This window comes from Camelina sativa, chromosome 20, assembly GCF_000633955.1.
Source record: "Camelina sativa cultivar DH55 chromosome 20, Cs, whole genome shotgun sequence".
In the NCBI taxonomy this organism is placed as follows: Eukaryota; Viridiplantae; Streptophyta; class Magnoliopsida; order Brassicales; family Brassicaceae; genus Camelina; species Camelina sativa.
Genome location: NC_025704.1, coordinates 11,851,130 through 11,872,833, shown reverse-complemented (window position 1 = coordinate 11,872,833; position 21,704 = coordinate 11,851,130). Strand labels below are relative to the sequence as shown.

At 34.8% G+C, this 21,704-nt stretch overlaps 6 protein-coding genes and 1 pseudogene across 7 annotated transcripts; 2 read left to right on the top strand and 5 right to left on the bottom strand.

Moving 5' to 3' along the window:
- On the top strand, positions 300-2,971 carry LOC104770551 (PHD finger protein MALE STERILITY 1). Its single transcript, XM_010494997.1, has 3 exons — positions 300-612; positions 1,065-1,347; positions 1,498-2,971. Exons 1-3 carry the CDS (start codon positions 300-302, stop codon positions 2,930-2,932), a joined length of 2,031 nt encoding a protein of 676 aa, XP_010493299.1. The 3' UTR covers positions 2,933-2,971.
- On the top strand, positions 7,340-8,549 carry LOC104770550 (probable CCR4-associated factor 1 homolog 11). The gene has a single exon (XM_010494996.2). The coding sequence runs from the start codon at positions 7,653-7,655 to the stop codon at positions 8,478-8,480; it is 828 nt and encodes a 275-aa protein (XP_010493298.1). The 5' UTR covers positions 7,340-7,652; the 3' UTR covers positions 8,481-8,549.
- Positions 8,621-9,567, bottom strand: LOC104770549 (annotated as a pseudogene).
- On the bottom strand, positions 9,799-13,953 carry LOC104770548 (transcription factor E2FB). Its single transcript, XM_010494995.2, has 14 exons — positions 13,431-13,953; positions 12,777-12,939; positions 12,532-12,588; positions 12,340-12,425; positions 12,171-12,259; positions 12,026-12,080; positions 11,499-11,551; positions 11,370-11,420; positions 11,243-11,291; positions 11,083-11,148; positions 10,931-11,007; positions 10,571-10,841; positions 10,345-10,414; positions 9,799-10,233 (listed from the first exon to the last, which is right to left on the bottom strand). The coding sequence occupies exons 1-14, from the start codon at positions 13,623-13,625 to the stop codon at positions 10,097-10,099; spliced, it is 1,419 nt and encodes a 472-aa protein (XP_010493297.1). The 5' UTR covers positions 13,626-13,953; the 3' UTR covers positions 9,799-10,096.
- LOC104770547 lies at positions 14,642-15,926 on the bottom strand. 2 transcript variants are annotated; one of them, XM_019242231.1, is made up of 2 exons: positions 15,822-15,926; positions 14,642-15,090 (listed from the first exon to the last, which is right to left on the bottom strand). In XM_019242231.1, the coding sequence occupies exon 2, from the start codon at positions 15,075-15,077 to the stop codon at positions 14,835-14,837; it is 243 nt and encodes an 80-aa protein (XP_019097776.1). In that variant the 5' UTR covers positions 15,078-15,090; positions 15,822-15,926; the 3' UTR covers positions 14,642-14,834. The 2 variants fall into 2 exon arrangements, with proteins under 2 accessions (XP_019097776.1, XP_019097775.1); XM_019242230.1 differs by having other exon boundaries at positions 14,642-15,099; positions 15,822-15,918.
- LOC104770546 (NDR1/HIN1-like protein 12) lies at positions 18,333-19,882 on the bottom strand. Its single transcript, XM_010494993.2, has 2 exons — positions 19,413-19,882; positions 18,333-18,863 (listed from the first exon to the last, which is right to left on the bottom strand). Exons 1-2 carry the CDS (start codon positions 19,713-19,715, stop codon positions 18,543-18,545), a joined length of 624 nt encoding a protein of 207 aa, XP_010493295.1. The 5' UTR covers positions 19,716-19,882; the 3' UTR covers positions 18,333-18,542.
- On the bottom strand, positions 20,311-21,487 carry LOC104770545. Its single transcript, XM_019242130.1, has one exon. It carries the CDS (start codon positions 21,181-21,183, stop codon positions 20,443-20,445), a length of 741 nt encoding a protein of 246 aa, XP_019097675.1. The 5' UTR covers positions 21,184-21,487; the 3' UTR covers positions 20,311-20,442.

Genomic DNA, 21,704 nt, shown 5'->3' with positions numbered 1-21,704 from the left:
TAAGAAAGAAAAGTTGTTAATGTTACAAGTCATGCACATATCAAGACCTAACATCCAATCCAATAGTAACAATTGTTAAATCAGAATTTAATTACCCTTTCTCTTTCTCTCACTCACTTTTCCTTTTCACCACAAAGCACTAATTGTGTGATCATCATCTTAATGACTACTATATCTCTAAACCCTTCACGCACTTCCTCAACACTTCTCGGGCTATTCTTATAACAAACCCCATAAGATATATATAATCCAAATCGATCATTCCCCTCTTGTCAACATCAAATCACAGTTCTGATTCCATGGCGAATCTGATCCGAACAGATCATCATCAGCATCTTCCTAAGAAGAGGAAGAGAGGGGAAAGTAGGGTTTTTAGGCTGAAGACGTTCGGGGAGACAGGGCATCCAGCTGAGATGAATGAGTTGTCTTTTCGAGACAACCTCGGGAAGCTACTTGAGTTTGGTCACTTTGAGAGTTCCGGTCTCATGGGAAGTTGGTCCTTTCAGCTTGAGGTTAATCGCAACCCAAATCCTCTCTATGTGCTTCTCTTTGTCGTCGAAGAGCCCATCGAAGCCTCTCTCAACCTCCGCTGCAACCATTGCCAATATGTTGGTGAACGTCCTCTCTCTCTTTTCCCTTCTCTCTTTGTATGACTCTGTAGACAATTTTTTTTCATACCTATCTATCTAGGCTCGACATAGCTCAGCATGTAAGCATTATTCTTTGCATACCTATGCATGCTGGCACGTACATAGGAACAAAAATAGCAATAATAATAGTTTGATATGGTAATAGCTAGAGATATGCTGTTCATCGCTGCATGATTTTATTTTATAGGTCGATCCTCACTTGGTAAATATACGTTTTTGTTACTCCATGTTCTAGGAAAATGTAATATGTTTCATACCAAAAAAAAAGAAAGTAACATGGTGCCTCTATTTACATATGCTAACAGCTAAGCTAACACCTAGCTCAACAGAGGAAAAAAACAGAAAAAGTGATGCATTTATATATGTACATATCAAAAATATATATTATACAGTGATTTGTATTGAACGTTGCAGGTTGGGCAAACCAAATGATATGCAACAAGAAGTACCATTTCGTGATCCCTTCAAAGGAAACAATGGCAGCCTTTCTAAAACTGGAAGGTGGAAGCTACGCTTTTCCCGAAAAGGAAAGTTTATTGCATCTCGTGGAGCTTCAAGGCCATGTCCTTCACGGCTTCTTTCACTCCAACGGATTTGGTCACTTGATCTCTCTCAACGGCATTGAAACCGGCTCCGACTTAACCGGTCATCAAGTCATGGATTTGTGGGATCGGCTCTGCACCGGTTTAAAGGCTAGGTATGTATAATAAGACTTTATATTTTTTGTATATAATATATGGTCGTAAAAACCATTCAATTAGTTGTTTATATCATAATGGATTCTTCCTAGCTATTAATCGGTATTCACACATAATTAATCATTTTTATTTCCGCTTTACATGTATAGGAAAATAGGGTTGAACGATGCATCGCACAAAAAAGGAATGGAGCTGAGGCTGCTGCATGGGGTAGCAAAAGGAGAGCCATGGTTCGGTCGTTGGGGTTACCGGTTCGGGACAGGGACATACGGAGTGACTCAAAAGATTTACGAGAAGGCAATTGAATCAGTCCGCAACATACCCTTGTGCTTGCTGAACCATCACCTAACTAGCCTGAACCGAGACACTCCAATCCTCTTGTCAAAGTACCAAAGTTTATCCACCGATCCATTGATCACTCTCAGTGACCTCTTCAGGTTTATGCTTCATCTCCATTCACGTCTTCCAAGAGATAACTACATGAATAATCCCCGAAACCAAATCATCTCCATTGATAGTACCAACTGCAGATGGTCTCAAAAACGGATCCAAATGGCTATCAAAGTGGTTATAGAGTCATTGAAAAGAGTTGAATACCGATGGATATCGAGACAAGAAGTGAGGGATGCAGCTAGAAATTACATAGGGGACACTGGTTTGCTTGATTTCGTGTTGAAGTCGCTCGGGAACCAGGTGGTCGGGAACTATTTGGTTCGACGTAGTTTAAATCCGGTGAAGAAAGTGCTAGAGTATTGCTTGGAGGACATATCAAATTTGTTACCAAGTAGTAACAATGAACTCGTGACACCTCAGAATCAAAGCTCAATCGGGAAGATGACGACGAACGGTCACAATAAGATCACGAGAGGTCAAGTGATGAAAGACATGTTTTACTTTTACAAACATATTCTCATGGATTACAAGGGAGTGTTAAGCCCCACTGGAGGCATACTGAACCAAATTGGAATGGCTTCAAGGGCAATCCTCGATGCTAAGTACTTCATCAAAGAATATCACTACATTAGAGATACATCGGCGAAAACATTACACTTAGATGGAGGGGACAAATTAGGAATATTCTGCACAATTGCGCCGAAATATCATCATCATCATAACAACGAGATAACAATGCCTCCACAAGAATGCATAGTGGTGAACAAAGATGCAACATTGAGTGAAGTGTATGGAGAGGCAGAGAGAGCCTTTAGAGATATCTATTGGGAACTAAGAGACGTCGTGGTGGAGTCTGTGGCGGACGGTCAAAAGGAGATCATCACAAGGGTCGATGAAATGGCAACGTTAATGAATGGGAATAAAGGATTGGTGTTAGAAGGGAATGTAGGAATGATGATGAACGTTGAAGTGATGAAATGTTATGAAGATGATAACAAGAAGAAGGATAAGAGGATTGAGTGTGAGTGTGGAGCAAAGGAAGAAGATGGAGAGAGGATGGTGTGTTGTGACATTTGTGAAGTATGGCAACACACAAGGTGTGTCGGTGTTCAACACAATGAGGAAGTTCCTCGTATTTTTCTTTGTCAAAGTTGTGACCAACATCTTATTCCTCTCTCTTTTTTACCCTAATCAAGTCATTCATGCTACTAGAAATAGGCTCGCGCGATACGGGAGATATATTTAATTTTATTTTTATTAGTTATGATATATCTTAAATTTACAAATATATTTTGAAATGGATTTTTAGTATGAATTGTTTTGTTAAATGTTTAATATGTGTTCTTTTATATATATGGTTCTTAATGTTTGGACGCAAAATAAAATAAACAAAAACATATCAAAAAAATTTGATTGAAGTAATTAAATCCCTTAAAGTTTTGTTGTTTAAAATTTTATCGTTTTGTGATAAATTGTTAGGTTCTTAGACCATCTCCATCGCATATACTACTGGTGTCTTTGATTCTTTTTTTAATATAAATGTAAGACATGCTTGAGGAGAGAGACGAAGAAATGTCTTCTGCAAGACAATTATATTATAATCTTTAATTTAATTTTTGAGTCTCACTTAGACACTCCATCGATATCACCGATAAAGATGTCCTTAGAGCATCTCCAACCTCATTCTATTTTAAAGTCAATACTCTGTTATAGAGTAACATTTGCTCTAACCCTACTCATCTTACTCTAAAATAGAGTAAATGGTATGATTACTCTATATGCAACATTATTTTTTTACAGTAACTCTATTTTAGAGTATAAAATAGATTGATACATTGAAAAAAACTATGCTCTATTTTAGAGTAAAAATAAAAATATATATTGGAGATAGTCTTAGCACAAATGAGGTTTGTGTAAAAACCATATATCAGACATTCAAAACAAAAATTGAGTAGTGATAATAGTTTACAAATATTTATAGATAAATCTCATCTTTCCCTACATCTTTTCCAAAGCTTTAATATATGGATGCGATCAAGAATTATATGATGATTCGCTAGATCTCTATAACCATAAAATTACTATCAAAACTCAGTAACCATGAAAAAAATAAAAAAAAATTTATGTTTTACTCTCAATCATAAAGAAAAATAGTTGATAAATATTTATCTCTTTGTGAGTGGTTTTACAACTTTATATATTCTTTAACTTAATCTTAATATTTGATTTTCTTTTTGACTCCACAATATGTTGCTATGGTGTTATTTCCTTCAATTAGCCTCCTAACAAATTTCTTGTGAATTAGAAACTCTATATGAATGCTTACAATGTGTTATACTTCTATGATGATGGGTTATTTCTCGGTCCTTGTCTCTATTCTTATTCATTATATTTTTTTAATTATCAAAAAAATGAACTCTCCAACATGTCAATTGGTGTAGATGGAAGGGAAGACAAAATCAGAAAAATTGATATCAACAGTAGTTACATTCCAATTATTTTTCTGACATAACTACATTTCTAATTTTTTTAACTTACATCTAAATGTTTTTTTTAATTAACTATATTTGAACTTATAATTTATATGTTGACTTTTCCATCAGATTTTGATGATTTTAAAATAAGATTTGTGAGAAAAAAAATCAGACCGACTCAAATTCATCCAATCAATAAACTAAAATTTTAAAACCTGAATTTTGTGCTAATAAGATTATGAATCTAGACAATATGTTTTACAAGATAACAGAAGAATCACCAATGATCATTTTGATAATTATTAAGTGTATTCGCGATATAGCATATGCTCCAGTATTTACTCTATAATCTTGTAATCATCCTTAATAAAATTCTTTTTGGAATAATGCATATTAAAATATGGCTCATGTCATAATTTTTTTTTTGAAATATCTTATACTATATATATATATCTCGCATTAAATTTTGGATAAAACTCATGGAAAAAAAATGTGTCAAATTTAATGTTTTTTATTAGGTAACAGAAGAATCACCAATGATTATTTTGAATAATTAATAAGTGTATTCACGATTTATCATATGCTCTAGTTTTTACGCTCTAATCTTGTAATCACCCTTAATATAAAATTTTTGGAATAATGCATATTAAAAATTTATGAAATATCTTATAATATATATCCCATTAAATTTTGAATAAAATTCATGAAAGAAAAGTGTGTCATATTTAATATTTTTTAGATTCGATATATTATCTCTATTTTCTAATAATTTTAAAATAAATAGTATAATTACCATTAGATTATTTTTTGAAACTATAGTTTTCTATTATTTCATGGGGTGATTAAGCAATTATATTATTATTTATTTTCTTTTAGTACATACGTTTTAAAGACAGTCAAACTGTAACTTATAGAATATTAAATATAATTTAATTTTATCTGAATTTTGTCTTTAATACAATATATATGATTATTGAATACAATGTGATTTTTAAATATATTATAACATATATATTTAATTAAAATTAGTCTATCATAAATTAATTTATTTCAATTTATTTTTAAAGTATAAAAACTTTTTTTGTTTTAATTGGTTTGATCAGTAGTTTTATTTTTAGGTTATATGGTATATGCTTTCATTAGACCATGTACAATGGTTTTTTTTTCAACACCCTCCACCTCAATTTTTAACACTCCACATCATTTTCTCTTTCCTCCACCTAATCATTCAACACCCAAATCAATTTTAACCTCTACAATAGTTTTGTTTAATAAAATTCAACTCCTTACCCTACTATTTTCACTTTATATTTTTATTTTTACTTAATTTGATAACAACACATTTATAGTAATAATTAAAATTTTATTACTACATATTTACAACAATACGATTAAAATTAAATTTAAAATTATTAAAAGTTACATAATTTCCAAAAAAAAAAGAAAAAAAAATATAATTATTGTGAAAACAAATGAAATTAGGAAAACTTCAAATATAATAAGATACAAGCACATGACAATACAATAAGATTAGGATAGGAAAAAAGATAATTAATAGAATTTCGGATATTAAAAGGATTATTATTAGGATTCATTTTAAAAAAGTTTTAAAAATATAACCAAGAATTTATTGTAGAATAATTTGAAAGTTCTAGTGAAATATCTATTTTCTATGTTCAAGTAAAATGAATCAATTTTCTAATTATAAAGTATAAAAATAATATATGTTTTTAACCTCATGTGTGCTAAGACTATCTCCAATATATATTTTTATTTTTACTCTAAAATAGAGCATAGTTTTTTCAATGTATCAATCTATTTTATACTCTAAAATAGAGTTAGTGTAAAAGAATAATGTTGCATATAGAGTAATCATACCATTCACTCTATTTTAGAATAAGATATAAAGTAGGGTTAGAGCAAATATTACTCTATAACAGAGTATTGACTTTAAAATAGAATGAGGTTGGAGATGCTCTAAGGACATCTTTATCGGTGATACCGATGGAGTGTCTAAGTGAAACTCAAAAATTAAATTAAAAATTATAATATAATTGTCTTGCAGAAGACATTTTCTTCGTCTCTCTCCTCAAGCATGTCTTACATTTATATTAAAAAAAGAATCAAAGACACCAGTAGTATATGCAATGGAGATGGTCTAAGAACCTAACAATTTATCACAAAACGATAAAATTTAAAACAACAAAACTTTATGGGATTTAATTACTTCAATCAAATTTTGTTTGATATGTTTTTGTTTATTTTATTTTGCGTCCAAACATTAAGAACCATATATATAAAAGAACACATATTAAACATTTAACAAAAATCCATTTGAAAATATATTTGTAAATTTAAGATATATCATAATTAATAAAAATAAAATTAAATATATCTCGTGCATCGCGCGAGCCTATTTCTAGTTTTATGCTATATAGAACCTTCACTATGAGTCTATGACACTATCATAATACATAAGTTGTATACCTCGACGTGTATTTATTTGCTGGGAAAATACCAAGAAAAAAAAAACTTATTATCCCAAATCCTACTGAAAATAAATTTACAGAAACAACTTCCCCCGGTGACTCGTGTGTCGTGGCCAAAAAGTTTTATGGAGGTAGGATGTGTTTCTGTAGGCCTGGTGACTCAGCCTGGACCAAAACGTAAACTTCTTCAAAAATTCTGGATTGCTCCAGCTCCAGGGTCCTATACTCCAACCGTGATTCCAAGTTTTACTTGACAACCTTAAGGCTTGTCTCCAAGCTTCCCTTCACTGCCATAAAATATGACGCTAGCATAGCACGTGCAAGATGAGGTCACCAAGATTTCCCTCAGGTGACTTATTACCAGAAATTTGACCGTCTCAAGTTACCTGACTTAGTGGAGTCTCCCACCAGCGAAGTTTTAATTTGACATCATTTGGTAATCAAAACTTTGAATTCCTTTTCTTACTAATTTCTTTCTTATATATTGACAAAGTGAATGACTTGGTTTGCTTTGAATCCACGAAAGCAGTTATAAGCCGAAAAAAGTTATGATGGCTTTTAGATTCATCAAGTCAAAAAGCCGATATGATTCATCTAATACGTTAAAAAATATAATTCAATGTTTTATTGGCAATATAGCAAATATTCGTGGTAAGTTCACTGGTCGTAACGATTTTAGATTTTAATTAATACAACGAGTTGATCAGTATGCAATAATTGGAGTCACAAGGAGAAGCCAACTTGGACCGAGTCAAGAAGACACAGTGAGTCATAAACGTGCGCGTTTCTCACACTTGTCCTCTCTTCTTCCTCCTCCTCGTAACCCTTCACTCCACTATACATACACACCATTTTCAAACCTTCAGATTTAACAACAACAACAATAAAGCAGAGACTTTAAAGACAACGACCAAAAAGATCAAGAATTTGGAAATTTTTTTAGAAACTATGATCAACTCAGATCTCTCTGTTGTGATCCGTGACGTCTGGGCTCATAATCTCGAATCAGAGTTCGAGCTAATCAGCGGGATCGTCGAAGACTACCCATTCATTTCCATGGACACAGAGTTCCCCGGCGTGATCTTCAAAGCTGATCTCGCCGTACTCCGCCGTGGAAACCCTAATTACCTCTACAACTTTCTCAAATCCAACGTCGACGCTCTAAGCCTAATCCAAGTCGGTCTCACCCTCTCCGACGCCGACGGGAACCTCCCTGATCTCGGATCTCAAAACAACCGCCGCTTCATCTGGGAATTCAATTTCCGCGACTTCGACGTGGAGCGTGACCCCCACGCGGCGGATTCGATCGAGCTGCTCCGTCGTCACGGGATCGATTTCGAGCGTAACCGACGCGAAGGTGTTCGATCGGAGAGGTTCGCTGAGCTGATGATGTCGTCGGGGTTGATCTGTAACGAGTCGGTGAGCTGGGTGACGTTTCATAGCGCGTACGATTTCGGTTACTTAGTGAAGATACTCACGCGCCGGGAGCTTCCCGGCGCGTTGCGTGAGTTCTTGGGGTTACTCAGAGCTTTCTTCGGTGAGAGGGTTTACGATGTGAAACATATTATGAGGTTTTGTGAGCAGAGGAGATTGTACGGTGGTTTGGACCGGGTTGCTCGGTCGCTTGAGGTTAACCGGGCGGTTGGGAAATGTCATCAAGCCGGTTCGGATAGTTTGCTGACGTGGCAGGCGTTTCAGAGGATGAGGGATTTGTATTTCGTTGAGGATGGGGCTGAGAAACATGCCGGAGTTTTGTATGGTTTAGAGGCTTTTTGATTTAATTAACTCAATTAATCATTGTTCTTAATCATTTTTATACAATATTAATCAAAATTATTTTATTCATCCCTCGTTTAACCAAATTATATCACCGAAATAATTGGTGAGGAGAACGACCAATTTTAACATCAAATGTGAATGGACTTATATATATAGGATTTAAATCTTACCAAATTTACACTTCAAACTTTTATGTTGAGTAGAGCTTAACCTTTGAAGTATATAATAACATTTTATTTTGTAATCATAAGGAAAAATCGAAAAAGAAATTTGTTTAACCCATACTTCACTTTATCCTACATATTGGAAAACATAATGTGCATTTTTTTTTTTTTGAACTTTGTTGTTCTTGTTGTTTAAGGGTTCACATATAGCCTTGCATGGAATCATAAAATCGAATTATTCACAATATTGTAACATGTTACATGTATTATGTATAGAAAGAGATGCATGACGAGGAAGGATCAGTTCCTCATACTCATCTTAGGGTTGGTGTAAGTCGTCGTCATCATTATCATTCTTATCAAGAGGATTATTAACATATAAGCGAAGTAATTTCCCAAGGGACTTCCCACGGCGGTCGTGTGGTGGCCGGAGATGTGAACAGACATCTACAAAAGCCCGGACGATGAGATTGTGTTGAGGAGGAGGGTTTATGTCCAAGAAACACCTTAGAAGCTCCTTAAGATCATCTTCTGTCTCGATATATCTCTCTTCAATCATTTGTTTCATCGACTTCTTGTAATCTTCGAAGGGGTTGTTTGACTCCTTAGCCATCGCGACGCTCTCGTCGATCTTAGGACATGGACTGCGTAAAACCGTAGGAGAAACCTGTAGCCCCGGGGTGTAATGGCTGTGAGAGGAAGGCCGGACGGTAGAGCCGCAACCACTACGGCAGGCCATGAAGATGGGGTTGAATATGGTTTTGAGTATATACTTCATCTTCTTCTTGAAATGCATGTTTATGTTTTTACAAAGAGGGAAGAGAAAACAAGTTGAGATTATTGAGTGAGGATGTTGGTGTGGGAAAGTTTGTTAAAAGAGGAACCTTTTTTTTTCCTTACTTAGCTTGGAGATTCAGCATTGCTCATTGCTTTGGAGGTGCACAATTTTGAATGCTGATGATGGATTTCTCTTTTTTTTTTAAAGAAAAATAATTCGATCTTGCTATCATTTGTAAGGAACTACCTCTAGTGTTATCGTGTATCCCTTTACTTTCATAATTATCGATTGGACATAGAAACCAATTCCAACCAAAATGAAATCACCAAACCTTGAATTGAATCTATAAATCTAAACCGAAATATAATTCTGGTTTCATTTGAGTAACCTTGAAAGCTTATTTACGCTCCCGACTAAAAGAAACTCTATATTAAGACCAATCTTAAGAAATTAATGGGTTAAGGCTATTCTATATAAGCCAAGATGCTAAAAAAATAGAAAATGCATGATACAGCGAAGGGTTGGTTTCTCTACTTTTATTTTGCAATGTCTACTTCTATGATAACGCAATGCAGCTAGCTACTGTACAAGTACAACACAACTCTGGATTTCACCCAAATCAGATTCTATATACAGATATATGGTGGTGCTTTTCCTGTGGTATGGTAACTTCAGCTACCTGTTGATCTCGTACCAGTGGAATCTTCTGGAGTTGGGCTCGATGGAGTTTGTGGCTGCTCCAAGGTTGTGTTGCTCGGTCCAGCATGGTTTTGATCAAATGAACCCATATGGTTCCAGTCCGGTCCAGCTAATGAAGATAAGTCAAGGAGCTCTTAACAGATTTAAATATTTGGGGAGGAAAACTCAAGAAGCTTATAGAGAAATTAGATAAAAAGCAGTGACAGAAGTTGAAGGATACATTCATCTGGCCACAAGTCTGTGATGCTGACTTCACCTACCTCTGATCGAAGCCAGTAATCTACACCCATCTGTGTAACATACAGACAAATAATGAATCAAGCCGAGCATATTTTTCTAGATATGATCTTTGTTTATTACTTTTCCTGGCTATATGAAGTTTCTGAACTGTGATGATTATGTATGTGGTGAAATATTTTAAAGCTGGGGAAGCAGTTGGGACTTACATCCAAATCTGGAGGAACAATCTTCATGATACCATCAACAAAGTCATGAGATTCGATGTCAGAGTAAACTCTTTGAGTATCATCAAGTTCCTGTATTTCCATCTTTCTTCCGGTGCTGTCCTCTTCCATTGGCATGGCTACATCATGGTTCTCAGGGAGACCAGATGTTGATGGAAGATTTGAGGGTTCATCAGGAACACTTGAAGGCTCAGCAGGAGCATTGGAAGGTTCATCAGCGTGAGGAATGTCCTCAAAACTCTCTTCGAATTGACTGAAAAACCACAATATCACTGTCAGTCTCACCACTTTCATTGAACAGATTTATCAATGGCAAGCATAACTTTAGAGGACAGGGATTACCTGACTAGGTACACGTCTATTGGTCCCATTGTGCTTCTCAGAATTATTCTATATCTCCTCTGAGAATAGCCACCAGCCTGATTAATGGCAGAAGGTGGAAACAGTTACTGACTGTTCGTTGCTCATTTGGTTTTGTGTGCTATTAAGCTTACCTCATCAGGATCTGGCACCTCAAGAGTTGTTCCATGTGGTGCCTTCACAGCTATCAGCGTCTTATTCTACAGTACGCGTGAGAAACGCCACAAAACATGTTTCCAAGTGAGAAGAATGCAAAGCAAAAATATACACCTAATTCCTAGAAGAAGACCAAACCTGGAAGCATGGTAGATTCTTAATGTCGTCTTCGGTGACAAACAGTAACCTAAAATGTGGAGAGTCAGAACAAACAAATATGTTGTATCATACCTTTCGCCAGGAAAAAATAGCAGGAGAAGCTTACCTTTTGTTGTTTTCATCCTCACTCAAGCTTGTTAGTCTGTCTTGTGATTCTCTGCAAATAAGTCGATTATCAACAAGACACAAAAACAGCAAAATAAGAAAAAGAAAGGAAAATGATCTATGAGAATACCTGATTTGGTCATCTAGTTTTGCCTCCTCAACTGTGAGATTACGTACTTCATCCTGTACGAGGATCGAGGGTAACAAAATGTCAAACGAAACTGGGAATGGGAATTTGTATAGACCGAATAATTTTTCAAACAGAGAACCAAAAAATAAATAAATCCAAATGAATGAGATCGAAAACAGTAACCAATTAATCACTTTGTCAACAGCTGTGTAATTAACTATGAGAAACATGAACAGAAGCACATCATTCAAATTTCAAAATGTGCTAGTAGAGGGATACTGGATACAAGACAGAGCTTGTGGTTACAGGTTTTCAATTTTTGTGTTTGTGATATATTTTCTTGTATCCTAGTTACTAGGACTCTCAGGAAAAAGGCAAAACATGAATTATACGAATGTTCACAAGATGTTCAAGAAGACAATCTAAACTAACATATACCCTCAACGTAAAAATAATAATAATACAGGTGATAATACTGAGCACACGTGTAACTAAAAGGTAAATGAATACATAGGCCTGTACTGTACCTGTAGGTTAGCTATGTTTTCAATTGTTTCTCCTGGTTTTGAGACATCGAGACCCCTAAGACAGACAAAAAAAATCAGAGTATCAACACACATGAGGCACCAAATGGAAGGAATCCAGGATTTGACAGTCGGAAGACATGCTTACTTCCACTGAATCCTGTTCTTGAGCGTCTTCTCTATCAAACCTATTCCTTCTAACACATTGGTTATATCGTATATCCGTCTCTTTTGTACCTGCAACAACAGAAACACGCAGTTAAGATTTGACAGAAAGTAATACATCAAGAAGGCAGTTTAGAGTTTGAATATGCCACCTCTAACGTATCAGCTGCTTTATTTAGATCAAGAATACCATCCTCTGCTTGTTTTATCAAATTGATAAATTTCTTCGTCAAAAGACCTGAAGCAAATTAGATCACAAAAAAAAAAAAAAAAACTTATTATTAAAAAGACCTGGAGTATAAAAGATCATAAAAAAACTTAGGTTTGCGAAAATAAGTTATTACCTAGTGAACTATCATAACGACAAGTACCGGCCTGTGTAAAGTTATTTCCAGGAGAACCTGCCAACACAGAAGATCCTTGTCACTACATTGCAATGATATCACTCTTTCTTTCATTGCAACTAAACCAAAAAAAAATAGAAGGTCTAGCTCAGATGAGCACATAAGCAATATCTATCATTGGCCTACTAACAGTCGCCCGTGTATATAGATTAAAAAAGGAAACAGAGCATTCGGGCGAAACTCACCTGCATTAGAACCAGAAGCTAACGTTCCAGATTTATTAGACTTGGCAGACCTAGAAGTCTTTTTGGCCTTCCCTCCTTTCCCTGATACAGGTGTTTGGAGAACACAAGTACTCAATTCATTGGGCTCAGCTATTTGGTTTACCGCATCTGTCTTACGCTTCAGCTGCCAATAAAGACACCAAAAATTGTACACATCAACAAGGAAAACAAAACAAACATACTTGAACAAATGAATTAACAGAAGCTGACACCACTAAAATAACACTCAATTATAGGAAAAACTCCTATCAGCATCATACTGTCACTTCGCTGAAATCTAAAAGCACCAAAAGAGCCTAATTCACTAAAACAGAAACATAAACAATGCATAAATCAGCTCTAAAATAGCAAGAACAGTAACACCAAATAAACCCTAGTTCAACAACTAAACTACTCAAAAGAAAATAATAACTCGCAATGCTAATTCCATATACTACACAAAACGCAATTTCACAGCCAGATACAGATCACAACACAATTCTCAGGCTACGATATCATCATCACAAATTTAATCAAACCTCAGAGAATCGAGAACACAGGGGAATTTAAATTCTCTGAGAACACAGGGGAATTTAAAAACCAAAATTGACACTAGGGGGGTGAAGGGGGACTCACAGTAGATTTAATAACAATCGAGTCAGAGACGGCGTGATCAGCAGGAGCAGGAGCAGCTCCACCACCAGCTAGACGAGTCTCCGCCGAATCAAAGCGGTGATACTCGCCGGGAGCAACTAAAGGAGGCTTCATAGAAGACAGAGAAGGATGATGCTGCCGCTTCGAAGGTGGGAATTGCTGAGGTTCCTCCGACATGAGGAACGAATCTCGATAATAANAAAATAAAAAAAAAAAAAAAAAAAAAGAAACCGAAAATTCAATATCCGGAAAAACGGATCTCCGGTAAGCAGAGATCCAATTAGGTATACGGAAGCAGATCTACGGAGAGAATTACGGAGATTCCGGGATGAGAATGTGAAGAGATCGACGAATCGAAAAAAAAAAAAAAGCGGGAGAGAAGAAGAGGAAGAAGAAGAGGAGGAGAAGGGATTAAAGAAAAAAAAAAAAAGAGACGGTGGAAGAGAAAAGAGAGAAAACGAGGGAATGAGTTGCGTTTGGTTTAGATTACTGATGTGGAGGGAAGCTGCGCTACTTGTAACAACAACACTACTGATATCTTCTTAATTTCTCTCTTTAACCAATATCTCAACCAAAATTAATCCTCTTTTTTAATTAATTAATTATATTTACTTGTATATTTTTTAAATTTTTGTCAACGAAGTTAATAATAAAGCTAGTTAACTAATTTGGGATATATTTCCTTGAAATTGAAAAAAAAAAAAAAAAAAAAGTATAAATTTGGATTTATTCATGTTAAGAATTGGAAGCATAAATATTCCAACAAACTGTTGCATCTGTTACACGCGTTAAGCGTGAGCAATTATCGTCAATATCTGTCGAACATATATACGTTTTTATATATAAAAATATTTGTAGAAGAGGCAAGCAAAAAAAAAAAAAAAGAGATTGACAAAAGAAAAGAAAAAAAATTTGGATTTATACTAAAATTTGGTTTGGTTTGCAAACCCTTTAAGCTTATATCTGTCAAGTGGTACATAAGTGACTATTGCCCAAAAAAAAAACATCATTAAAACTGTAAAACCTATAACTTTACTGGTAATATCAGATTTGGAGTTGTTTTTGGTGGTAAGGATTAATGAAGAGAACTGTAACGCTCATGAGTCTCTCATCAATTACCTTTTTTTTTTTTTGTTGAACCTCGAAAACCTAGGGATTCCAAATCATAGCACCAAGACAATAGAAAACATGTGTCATCTGAATGCAGACACTCGGATATCATTTGAATGCTCTGCTGTTAGATCAAGATAATATCTATAGACGAGCTTTCAATACAAAAAGCTTATGTATGGAGTAATCATAAGGTAAGAGATATAAAGAGTTTGAAAGCTTCATACAAAACAAACACAGAAGACACCAAAAGAACCTTTTTTTTTGTTTTTGTTTTTACTTGAACAAATGGGCAAGAGCAGGGTCATCTAAATCCACATCAAGGGATCCATTTAACCGCATAAACTCAATGTAGCTATCTGGAGGAGTGATCGCACGAGTGTTGATACTCGGTTTGACTCCGTGAACTCTCTGGAGATCTCTAGCAAGCCAACGCAGAAAAACTTTGTCCAACGGAGGTACAACCTTCAAGTGGATCACTTCACGTTCTTCTTTCACAGTCGTAGCTTTGTTACCCATCTTGAATCAGAACCTATAACACCTACATTTTAGTGGTGTATTGAAACATTGAAATATCACATTGTCCAAAACCCGCAAAGATAATAAAGTCATATTATAGTTCAGCAAAAGATGACTTTACCACAATGTATAAGCATTTTTTGGGTTTAACAAAATCAAAACTCTGCATCGCCTAAAGCAGCAATCACACTAATACTGCAGGTGGGCCTTTTTAATACAATCTCATATACACAAATGCTGGCATTATTTCGTTATTAACAGAGTCATGAACATGAGAGACTGAAAAGCTTCTATAGTAGCTGCTGCTATATAAGTAGTTAGCTTTAAGACCATCAAAACCTTTTTTTATTAACAGACCAAACTCTATACATATTTTTATATCAGAATCCATTTTACAATGAAGCTCAAGCAAATGAAATGTACAACATCAGACATCTATGAACCACCACCACCAATACAAGTCAAATCTTCATCAGGATAGATGATAATATCTAGTAACTAAGGATATGATCAAAAAGTTTTCGTTTTAGTGAAATTCCCCTGTCTTCTGAAATCACATATATGGAAACTCGACTAATTTTTTTTAAAAAAAACTTCCGAACAATTGAGGAAATCGGAGATTTTACTTCAATTTCTATCACTAAGAAACCTAGCCAGAACAAACAAAAATGAAAAAAGCGTAGCTTGATCATCATCAAATACAAAAAGCCTGGGAACGAAACACAAAAATCTAAAAGATTTTACCTTTCAATCAGAGAGACAAAACATCAGAAATCGAGATTGTGAGTTGAAGAATTTCTGACCAGACAGACACTATCAGAAGCGAGAACTCTTCTCCAGTTCAAAGTTAAAACGACGTCGTATGTTTGGGCTCAGATGTACGGGCTTTTACACAAAATTCAAGTCATTTTATTGGTTAAGCCCAATGACATAAAAGCCCAGCAGTTTTCAGGTTTTTTTTGTTTTTTTTGGTTTCTTGTTCCTAACAAAATCACAGAATTGTATTTGTCACTTTTTTTGTGGAACCTCGAAAACCTAGGGATGCCAGATCATAGGACCAATGCAATAAGAACATTTGTTATCTGAATGCAGACACTCGGATCTAATTTGAATGATTAGACAAGATAATAGTAGATGAAGTACTTAGCTTTAGGACCATTAAAACCTTTTAACATATCAAACTAGATTTACATCAATAAAGTAATCAACGGAGTATAATATAGGATGTTTATAAACTTTTATGAATATTTTAAATTAATTTAATATTTTATATTATGAAGTATTGTTTCTGATTGGTTGAATTTAAAAAAAGTTAAACATTTTTTAATTGCATCTTATTAATTAAAACATAAAATATTTTGAAATGGTTGTATATAGTAAAATGTGCAAATACAAAAGCATGAGTTATATATTATTGTTGTGATCAATAACACGTCTACAAGAAACGACTTAGAAGTTCTACATAAGTCAGAAGCTATACAAGTACTTAACCTTTAGGACCACTACTAAAGACGAGATCAGCATCATTAGCTAATTTTGTTCATTTATGTTGATCATAAGAAACCTTAGCTTTCAGGTCCAGATGTTATAATTTAAACGTGGGAAACATATATAGCAACTGGATGCTCAAAGAAAGTTACCTACCTGTACCTGACACTCTCTCTACTACAAGACTACAAGTGTGGGTTTAGTTTGCAACGTCATTGCACGCGGCAGGCAAGTAACAAAGTTTGTTGACGAATATTCGCTAAAGTAGTTATCAATTTTTCTTTTCTATTCCTTTTATTTTTTTTGGCTTTAAGAATCTGTAAACGAAACTTTTTATAAAAATCACAAAAGTTACAAAGTTCATAAAAGTAGTAAATTTTATTATTTTCTCTCACGTTATCAAGTTTTCTAAAAAATGAAGTCACCAAACATGAAGATATACAATATCTCAGATTATTGTGCTTCACGCTACATAACACCGTAAGGCGTGCAAATGTCACCAACATGACGATGATTTCACAACTCACATGCATTAGACTAAGTCATCTTATAACTACGAATCATCTACACTTTATTTCATGGGATTTCTTTGGTGGAGTTTTTCGAGTGTCCATATCATATATCATATAGTATGTATCTAGTATCTTCTTCTTGTTTTGATTCAGAATACTCCTAGTCCTCGTACAAATCACACCAAACATGAGTTTGCAGCCAACTAACTTTGAAAATTTATAATATAATATCTTTATTTTAATTAGCTAGATTTTTTTAAAAAAGAAGCTAATTTCTGAAATAATAACTAATGAGACCATTTTTTGAGCTGTTTGGAGTTTCTAAAATGTCATAATCGATTTCGATTAGTTTCTAAAATTATTTGAAGTCTTTAAAGTTCTAACCAATCAGCTTCTTATATAGCTCATGCCATAGATAAGAAGTAGAAAACTAACCAGCCAAATTAATAATGTCTACAAATTAGAATAGAAACTAGGATAACCATATTTAAAGCTGAACCTACAAGAAGACAATTTGGGTGTAAAGAAATAAATTTACTTGGGAAGTCCGCATTCAAGTACTTTCACGACAAAAAGTCTTTGAAAACTAAAATTCAGTGCCCAACAAACCATCAAAAGGAACTGATAGTACAAAGTGAACTGTACATGTACACACACATGATTTTGTTATGTTCCCATCATCCCATGGAACATAATCTAAAACTATATTTTTCTACAATTTCTACATGTTAAAAATATTTGTACGTGTTGTCGGATTGTAATTTTTTTTTTAAAAGGTCGAATTGCAAAAAAGTTTGACAATTAATAAATATAACAAGTTTTTTTTTTTTTTTGGTAGTGATAGAGCAAGTGCTTCTCATTATTAGATTGCTAATTTTAAAATATATTTTTGCTACATAGTCGTTGTCATGTGACTCATATCCAACTAGAAAATAAACCCACCCTTGTAAGTTTTCCCTAATTCTGGCAATTTCGTGTGCAGACGGCAGATTACTAAAAACGTCAAGTGTCAACTTGTTAATCACACTCATGGATAAAATTATACTATTATGGTATATATTATAATATGCTAAAACTCATGTAAAATTTACAATTTAACGTGGGTGTTTAATTAAAAAGGATCAAGGGAACAATTTAATCTCCTTCCAAGTCACCACAAATAAATTTATCTTACGTTAGTCTAATTTGAAAGTATGCATTCTCAATTCGAACATTATACTAGCTATGCATTTGATTAAAAGGAACACACGTCAACTTACTGATAAATTCTTATACTTTAGTACCTTGGAGATTAGTGAAAAGCAAAAAAAGCTTAATCAGCGTCTTGTTCTTTTTAACACCTTTTAGAAAAAAAGTAATTAACAAGCCACACAAATAGACAACAAAATGCTCTAATTTATTTAACCTTTACCTTATAACTTTATATTCCCCTGGAAAATATATATTCTAGCTTTGCTTTTGTATTTCATACGTCAACAGCACATCGCTGAACAAGCTGGTACTTCATCGCCGGACCAACGCCGACGACTAACTGGCGGGGCACGTTAATGTACGCCGGACAATTAACGTGGAGGCGATAACTGCCGGATACCCACGAGCCCACTTTCCACCTAACCCAACCGTCTATCTTGATGTTGAGGAGCACCAACCCGGCCATGAAGTCTTCGTCCAATGCCGGAGACAAGTAAGGAGCCACCGAAACGGCGGTGCCAATCAGAACCGGTGACCACACCGTAACTTCCAGATGTCCTTGATACGTCGTCGGCAAAAGCCTCGCAATCGTCACCTAATTAATACGGAAAAAATAACATTATAATTAAATAATACATTAATACGTAAACGCTTAGAAGACAAATAACAAAAAAACAAAAACAAAAAAACCTTATGAATGTGATTTATAGGTCCTTTTTGTTTCTTCTTGTATTTTTAATTTTCGATTAATAGCTTCTACCAAAAATATATAGGAGTATCCCTTAACAGTAAGTGTTAGCTCTAGAGCATTCTATTCTTGTTAATATATTATAACTCTTCCAGAAAGAAAAAAGAAAAAAAAATGATTAATTCTGCAATTGGTAGACAAATATGTATATGGTGGTATTGATTTTTCAACATTGCAGGTTTATTATTATGAACCCAAAATGATGATAAATATAAATTTTAACAAAAAAAAAACATTTGTGAAATCAAATTGATGATATTTAAATATTCTTAAGACATACGTTAAGATGGATCATGTTATGTGGTTTTAACGTTATAACATACTAAAACTTGCTGATTCATACACATTGCACCAAACAAATCAACAAGAAAATAGCAATTAAACGCAAAACGCTACCTCTTGGTTCCGGTATGAGGCATAGATGTCGAGACGGTCATAGAAAATTCCGATCTTGTCGTTTGGGTTGCGAGAAGAGACAGTAACCTGAAGATTCGAAGTGAGGTAATTTGGCTGGGAGACGTTGAAGTCATTAATGGTTACGTCTTGGAGGACGAAACGCGGTCCGTGCGGGTGAAGTATAGCCCAGACCAAGAAAACGACAAACGCAGCCACAACGATTAAGCCTAGCAACGCCCATATTACGCGTCTCCTCTTCCTTTCGTCATATTCGTCATGGTGGTCGCACTCTTTCTCCGTCATTGTACCGTGAAGTGGCGTTTAGTGTTTTGGCTTGCAGAGAGAGATTTGTTTGTTGGTTTGTTTTGTTTGGTGGGTGAAAGATATTGGAAGGTTACTAGTGGAGTTTTGAGGGATATTTATGTAAGTGGAGCTTGGTGGTTAAATGTATCGTAATTATGAATTTATTTCTATTTGTAACCATATTGCTAAGCTATCGCACAGCTATAGTCTTGACTCTTGACACTTTTTTTTTGTTTTTTACCAATGGGCTTCTATTTAACTTTATGCGAAATTCGGGAAAAAGCTGTTTTTAATCTTTATCAACTCAGAACAAAATAAATGTTTTTTTCTTCCACAGTTCTTTGGTGATAATTACCACGAAAAGCACTTTTGGATGAGAGACGACGAATCTTCTTTATACTACAATTCTTTAAGTAAGAAATCAAGAAACAAATAAATTTGAGTATCACATTATGATATATGGGCCGGTCAAATGGAAATGACGGTCTAAAAAATATGTGGCCCTTCCGATAGTATATTTACTTTTCTTGATATATGTTAAATTGTATTGAAATATATAACTGAAAACAAAAAGTTTTAGTTTCTAAAAAAAAGATTAGATGGTTTTTCAAGTGATACAATACTTTGATATTGGTGATTAAACTCTAATTATCCTAACTTATTTTGATAAACGAATAAAACACAATTCACTATACCTAAAGTACCGTAAGACTCGTAAAAGTCAAATCTAAAATGATGCGAGTGGGAACTCCTGCTGGAATTTATACTCACACGGCCTCATATATCCGAGCAACGATCCCTTCACATTTCCGTCCGGATCTGCCGTGAAATTCACCGGTATATTGCCGCAAGTCAAGATCAAGAAACCATGTTCATAACGGGAGCCACCGTCTATCTTAACGCTAGTTACAACTTCCACTCGGATATCCAAAACCAAGCCGTCGCGGGGCGTTGCAACCGTTTTGAAAACAGCATAAGGAAGCGGTACATCGTTGATTTTTTCCCTTACGAGTAAACCGAAATAATCAGGACTGGCTGACTCGGAGATTAGCTTGCCTCCGCGGATAAGACGCGATTTCATTGTATGGAGATAGACTTTACAAGTGTTACTACCTGGGCTCATTGTTGTAAACCCGACGTTCCAATCAGCGCTTGTATTTGAGATTGAAGGGTTTGAAACGGAGAATGACTCAGCAAAGACATCCACGTAGCATCTTGGATTTAAAATGAAAAAGTTTATTGGCACAGATAAGATGAAGTAGAGGCCTGCAAATGCGAGAGCGTACATGAGGTATACAACGCAGAAGGAAGCTGGTGTAAGTTTAAACGCAGTTTCTTCATTGTCACTGTTTGCACCCTCACTGCTTGCATCGTCACTGTCACTGTCACTGTCTGTGTTTGAAGCTTGCTGAAGGCATTGGCAGTGTCTACTCCTGAGACCACACGAAGTACAAAGAGACCTTGTCATGAGAAGATACTTAGTTAAGGTAATGTAACATTAACTAAGCTAAAACTTTGTGATGAATAAACCAAAGGAGGTTTTGGCAACAAGACATTCACGTATCCTAACAATTTGTAGTCGTAATTGCCAAGTCTTTTTTTTTTCTATTTTTTCAACTATTTTTACCTATTCAACTCTAACAAACTTTCATATCCACTCACAACAACTTAAAAAATCAATCAGAAAGAGAGAAAATAGGATTTCTAACAAAATCAATCGAAAATATTGCTAACGATAATTTAATCATTAAAGTTTTAATTTACAAAAACAAAATCATTATCTTCATTCCATACCAACAAAAGCAAAAAAAAAAAATGGCTTACAGTTACAGGCCGCTGGATATAGTGACCGGATTGCCAACGTCACCGTCGTCCTCCTCCTCTAATTTTACAACACCTCCTCCTTCACGGTGGTGGGCACAGTTACAATCATTATTCCGTCGTCGTAAAGAACTCACTAAAAATGAGGAATTAGCTATAGAAAAACCC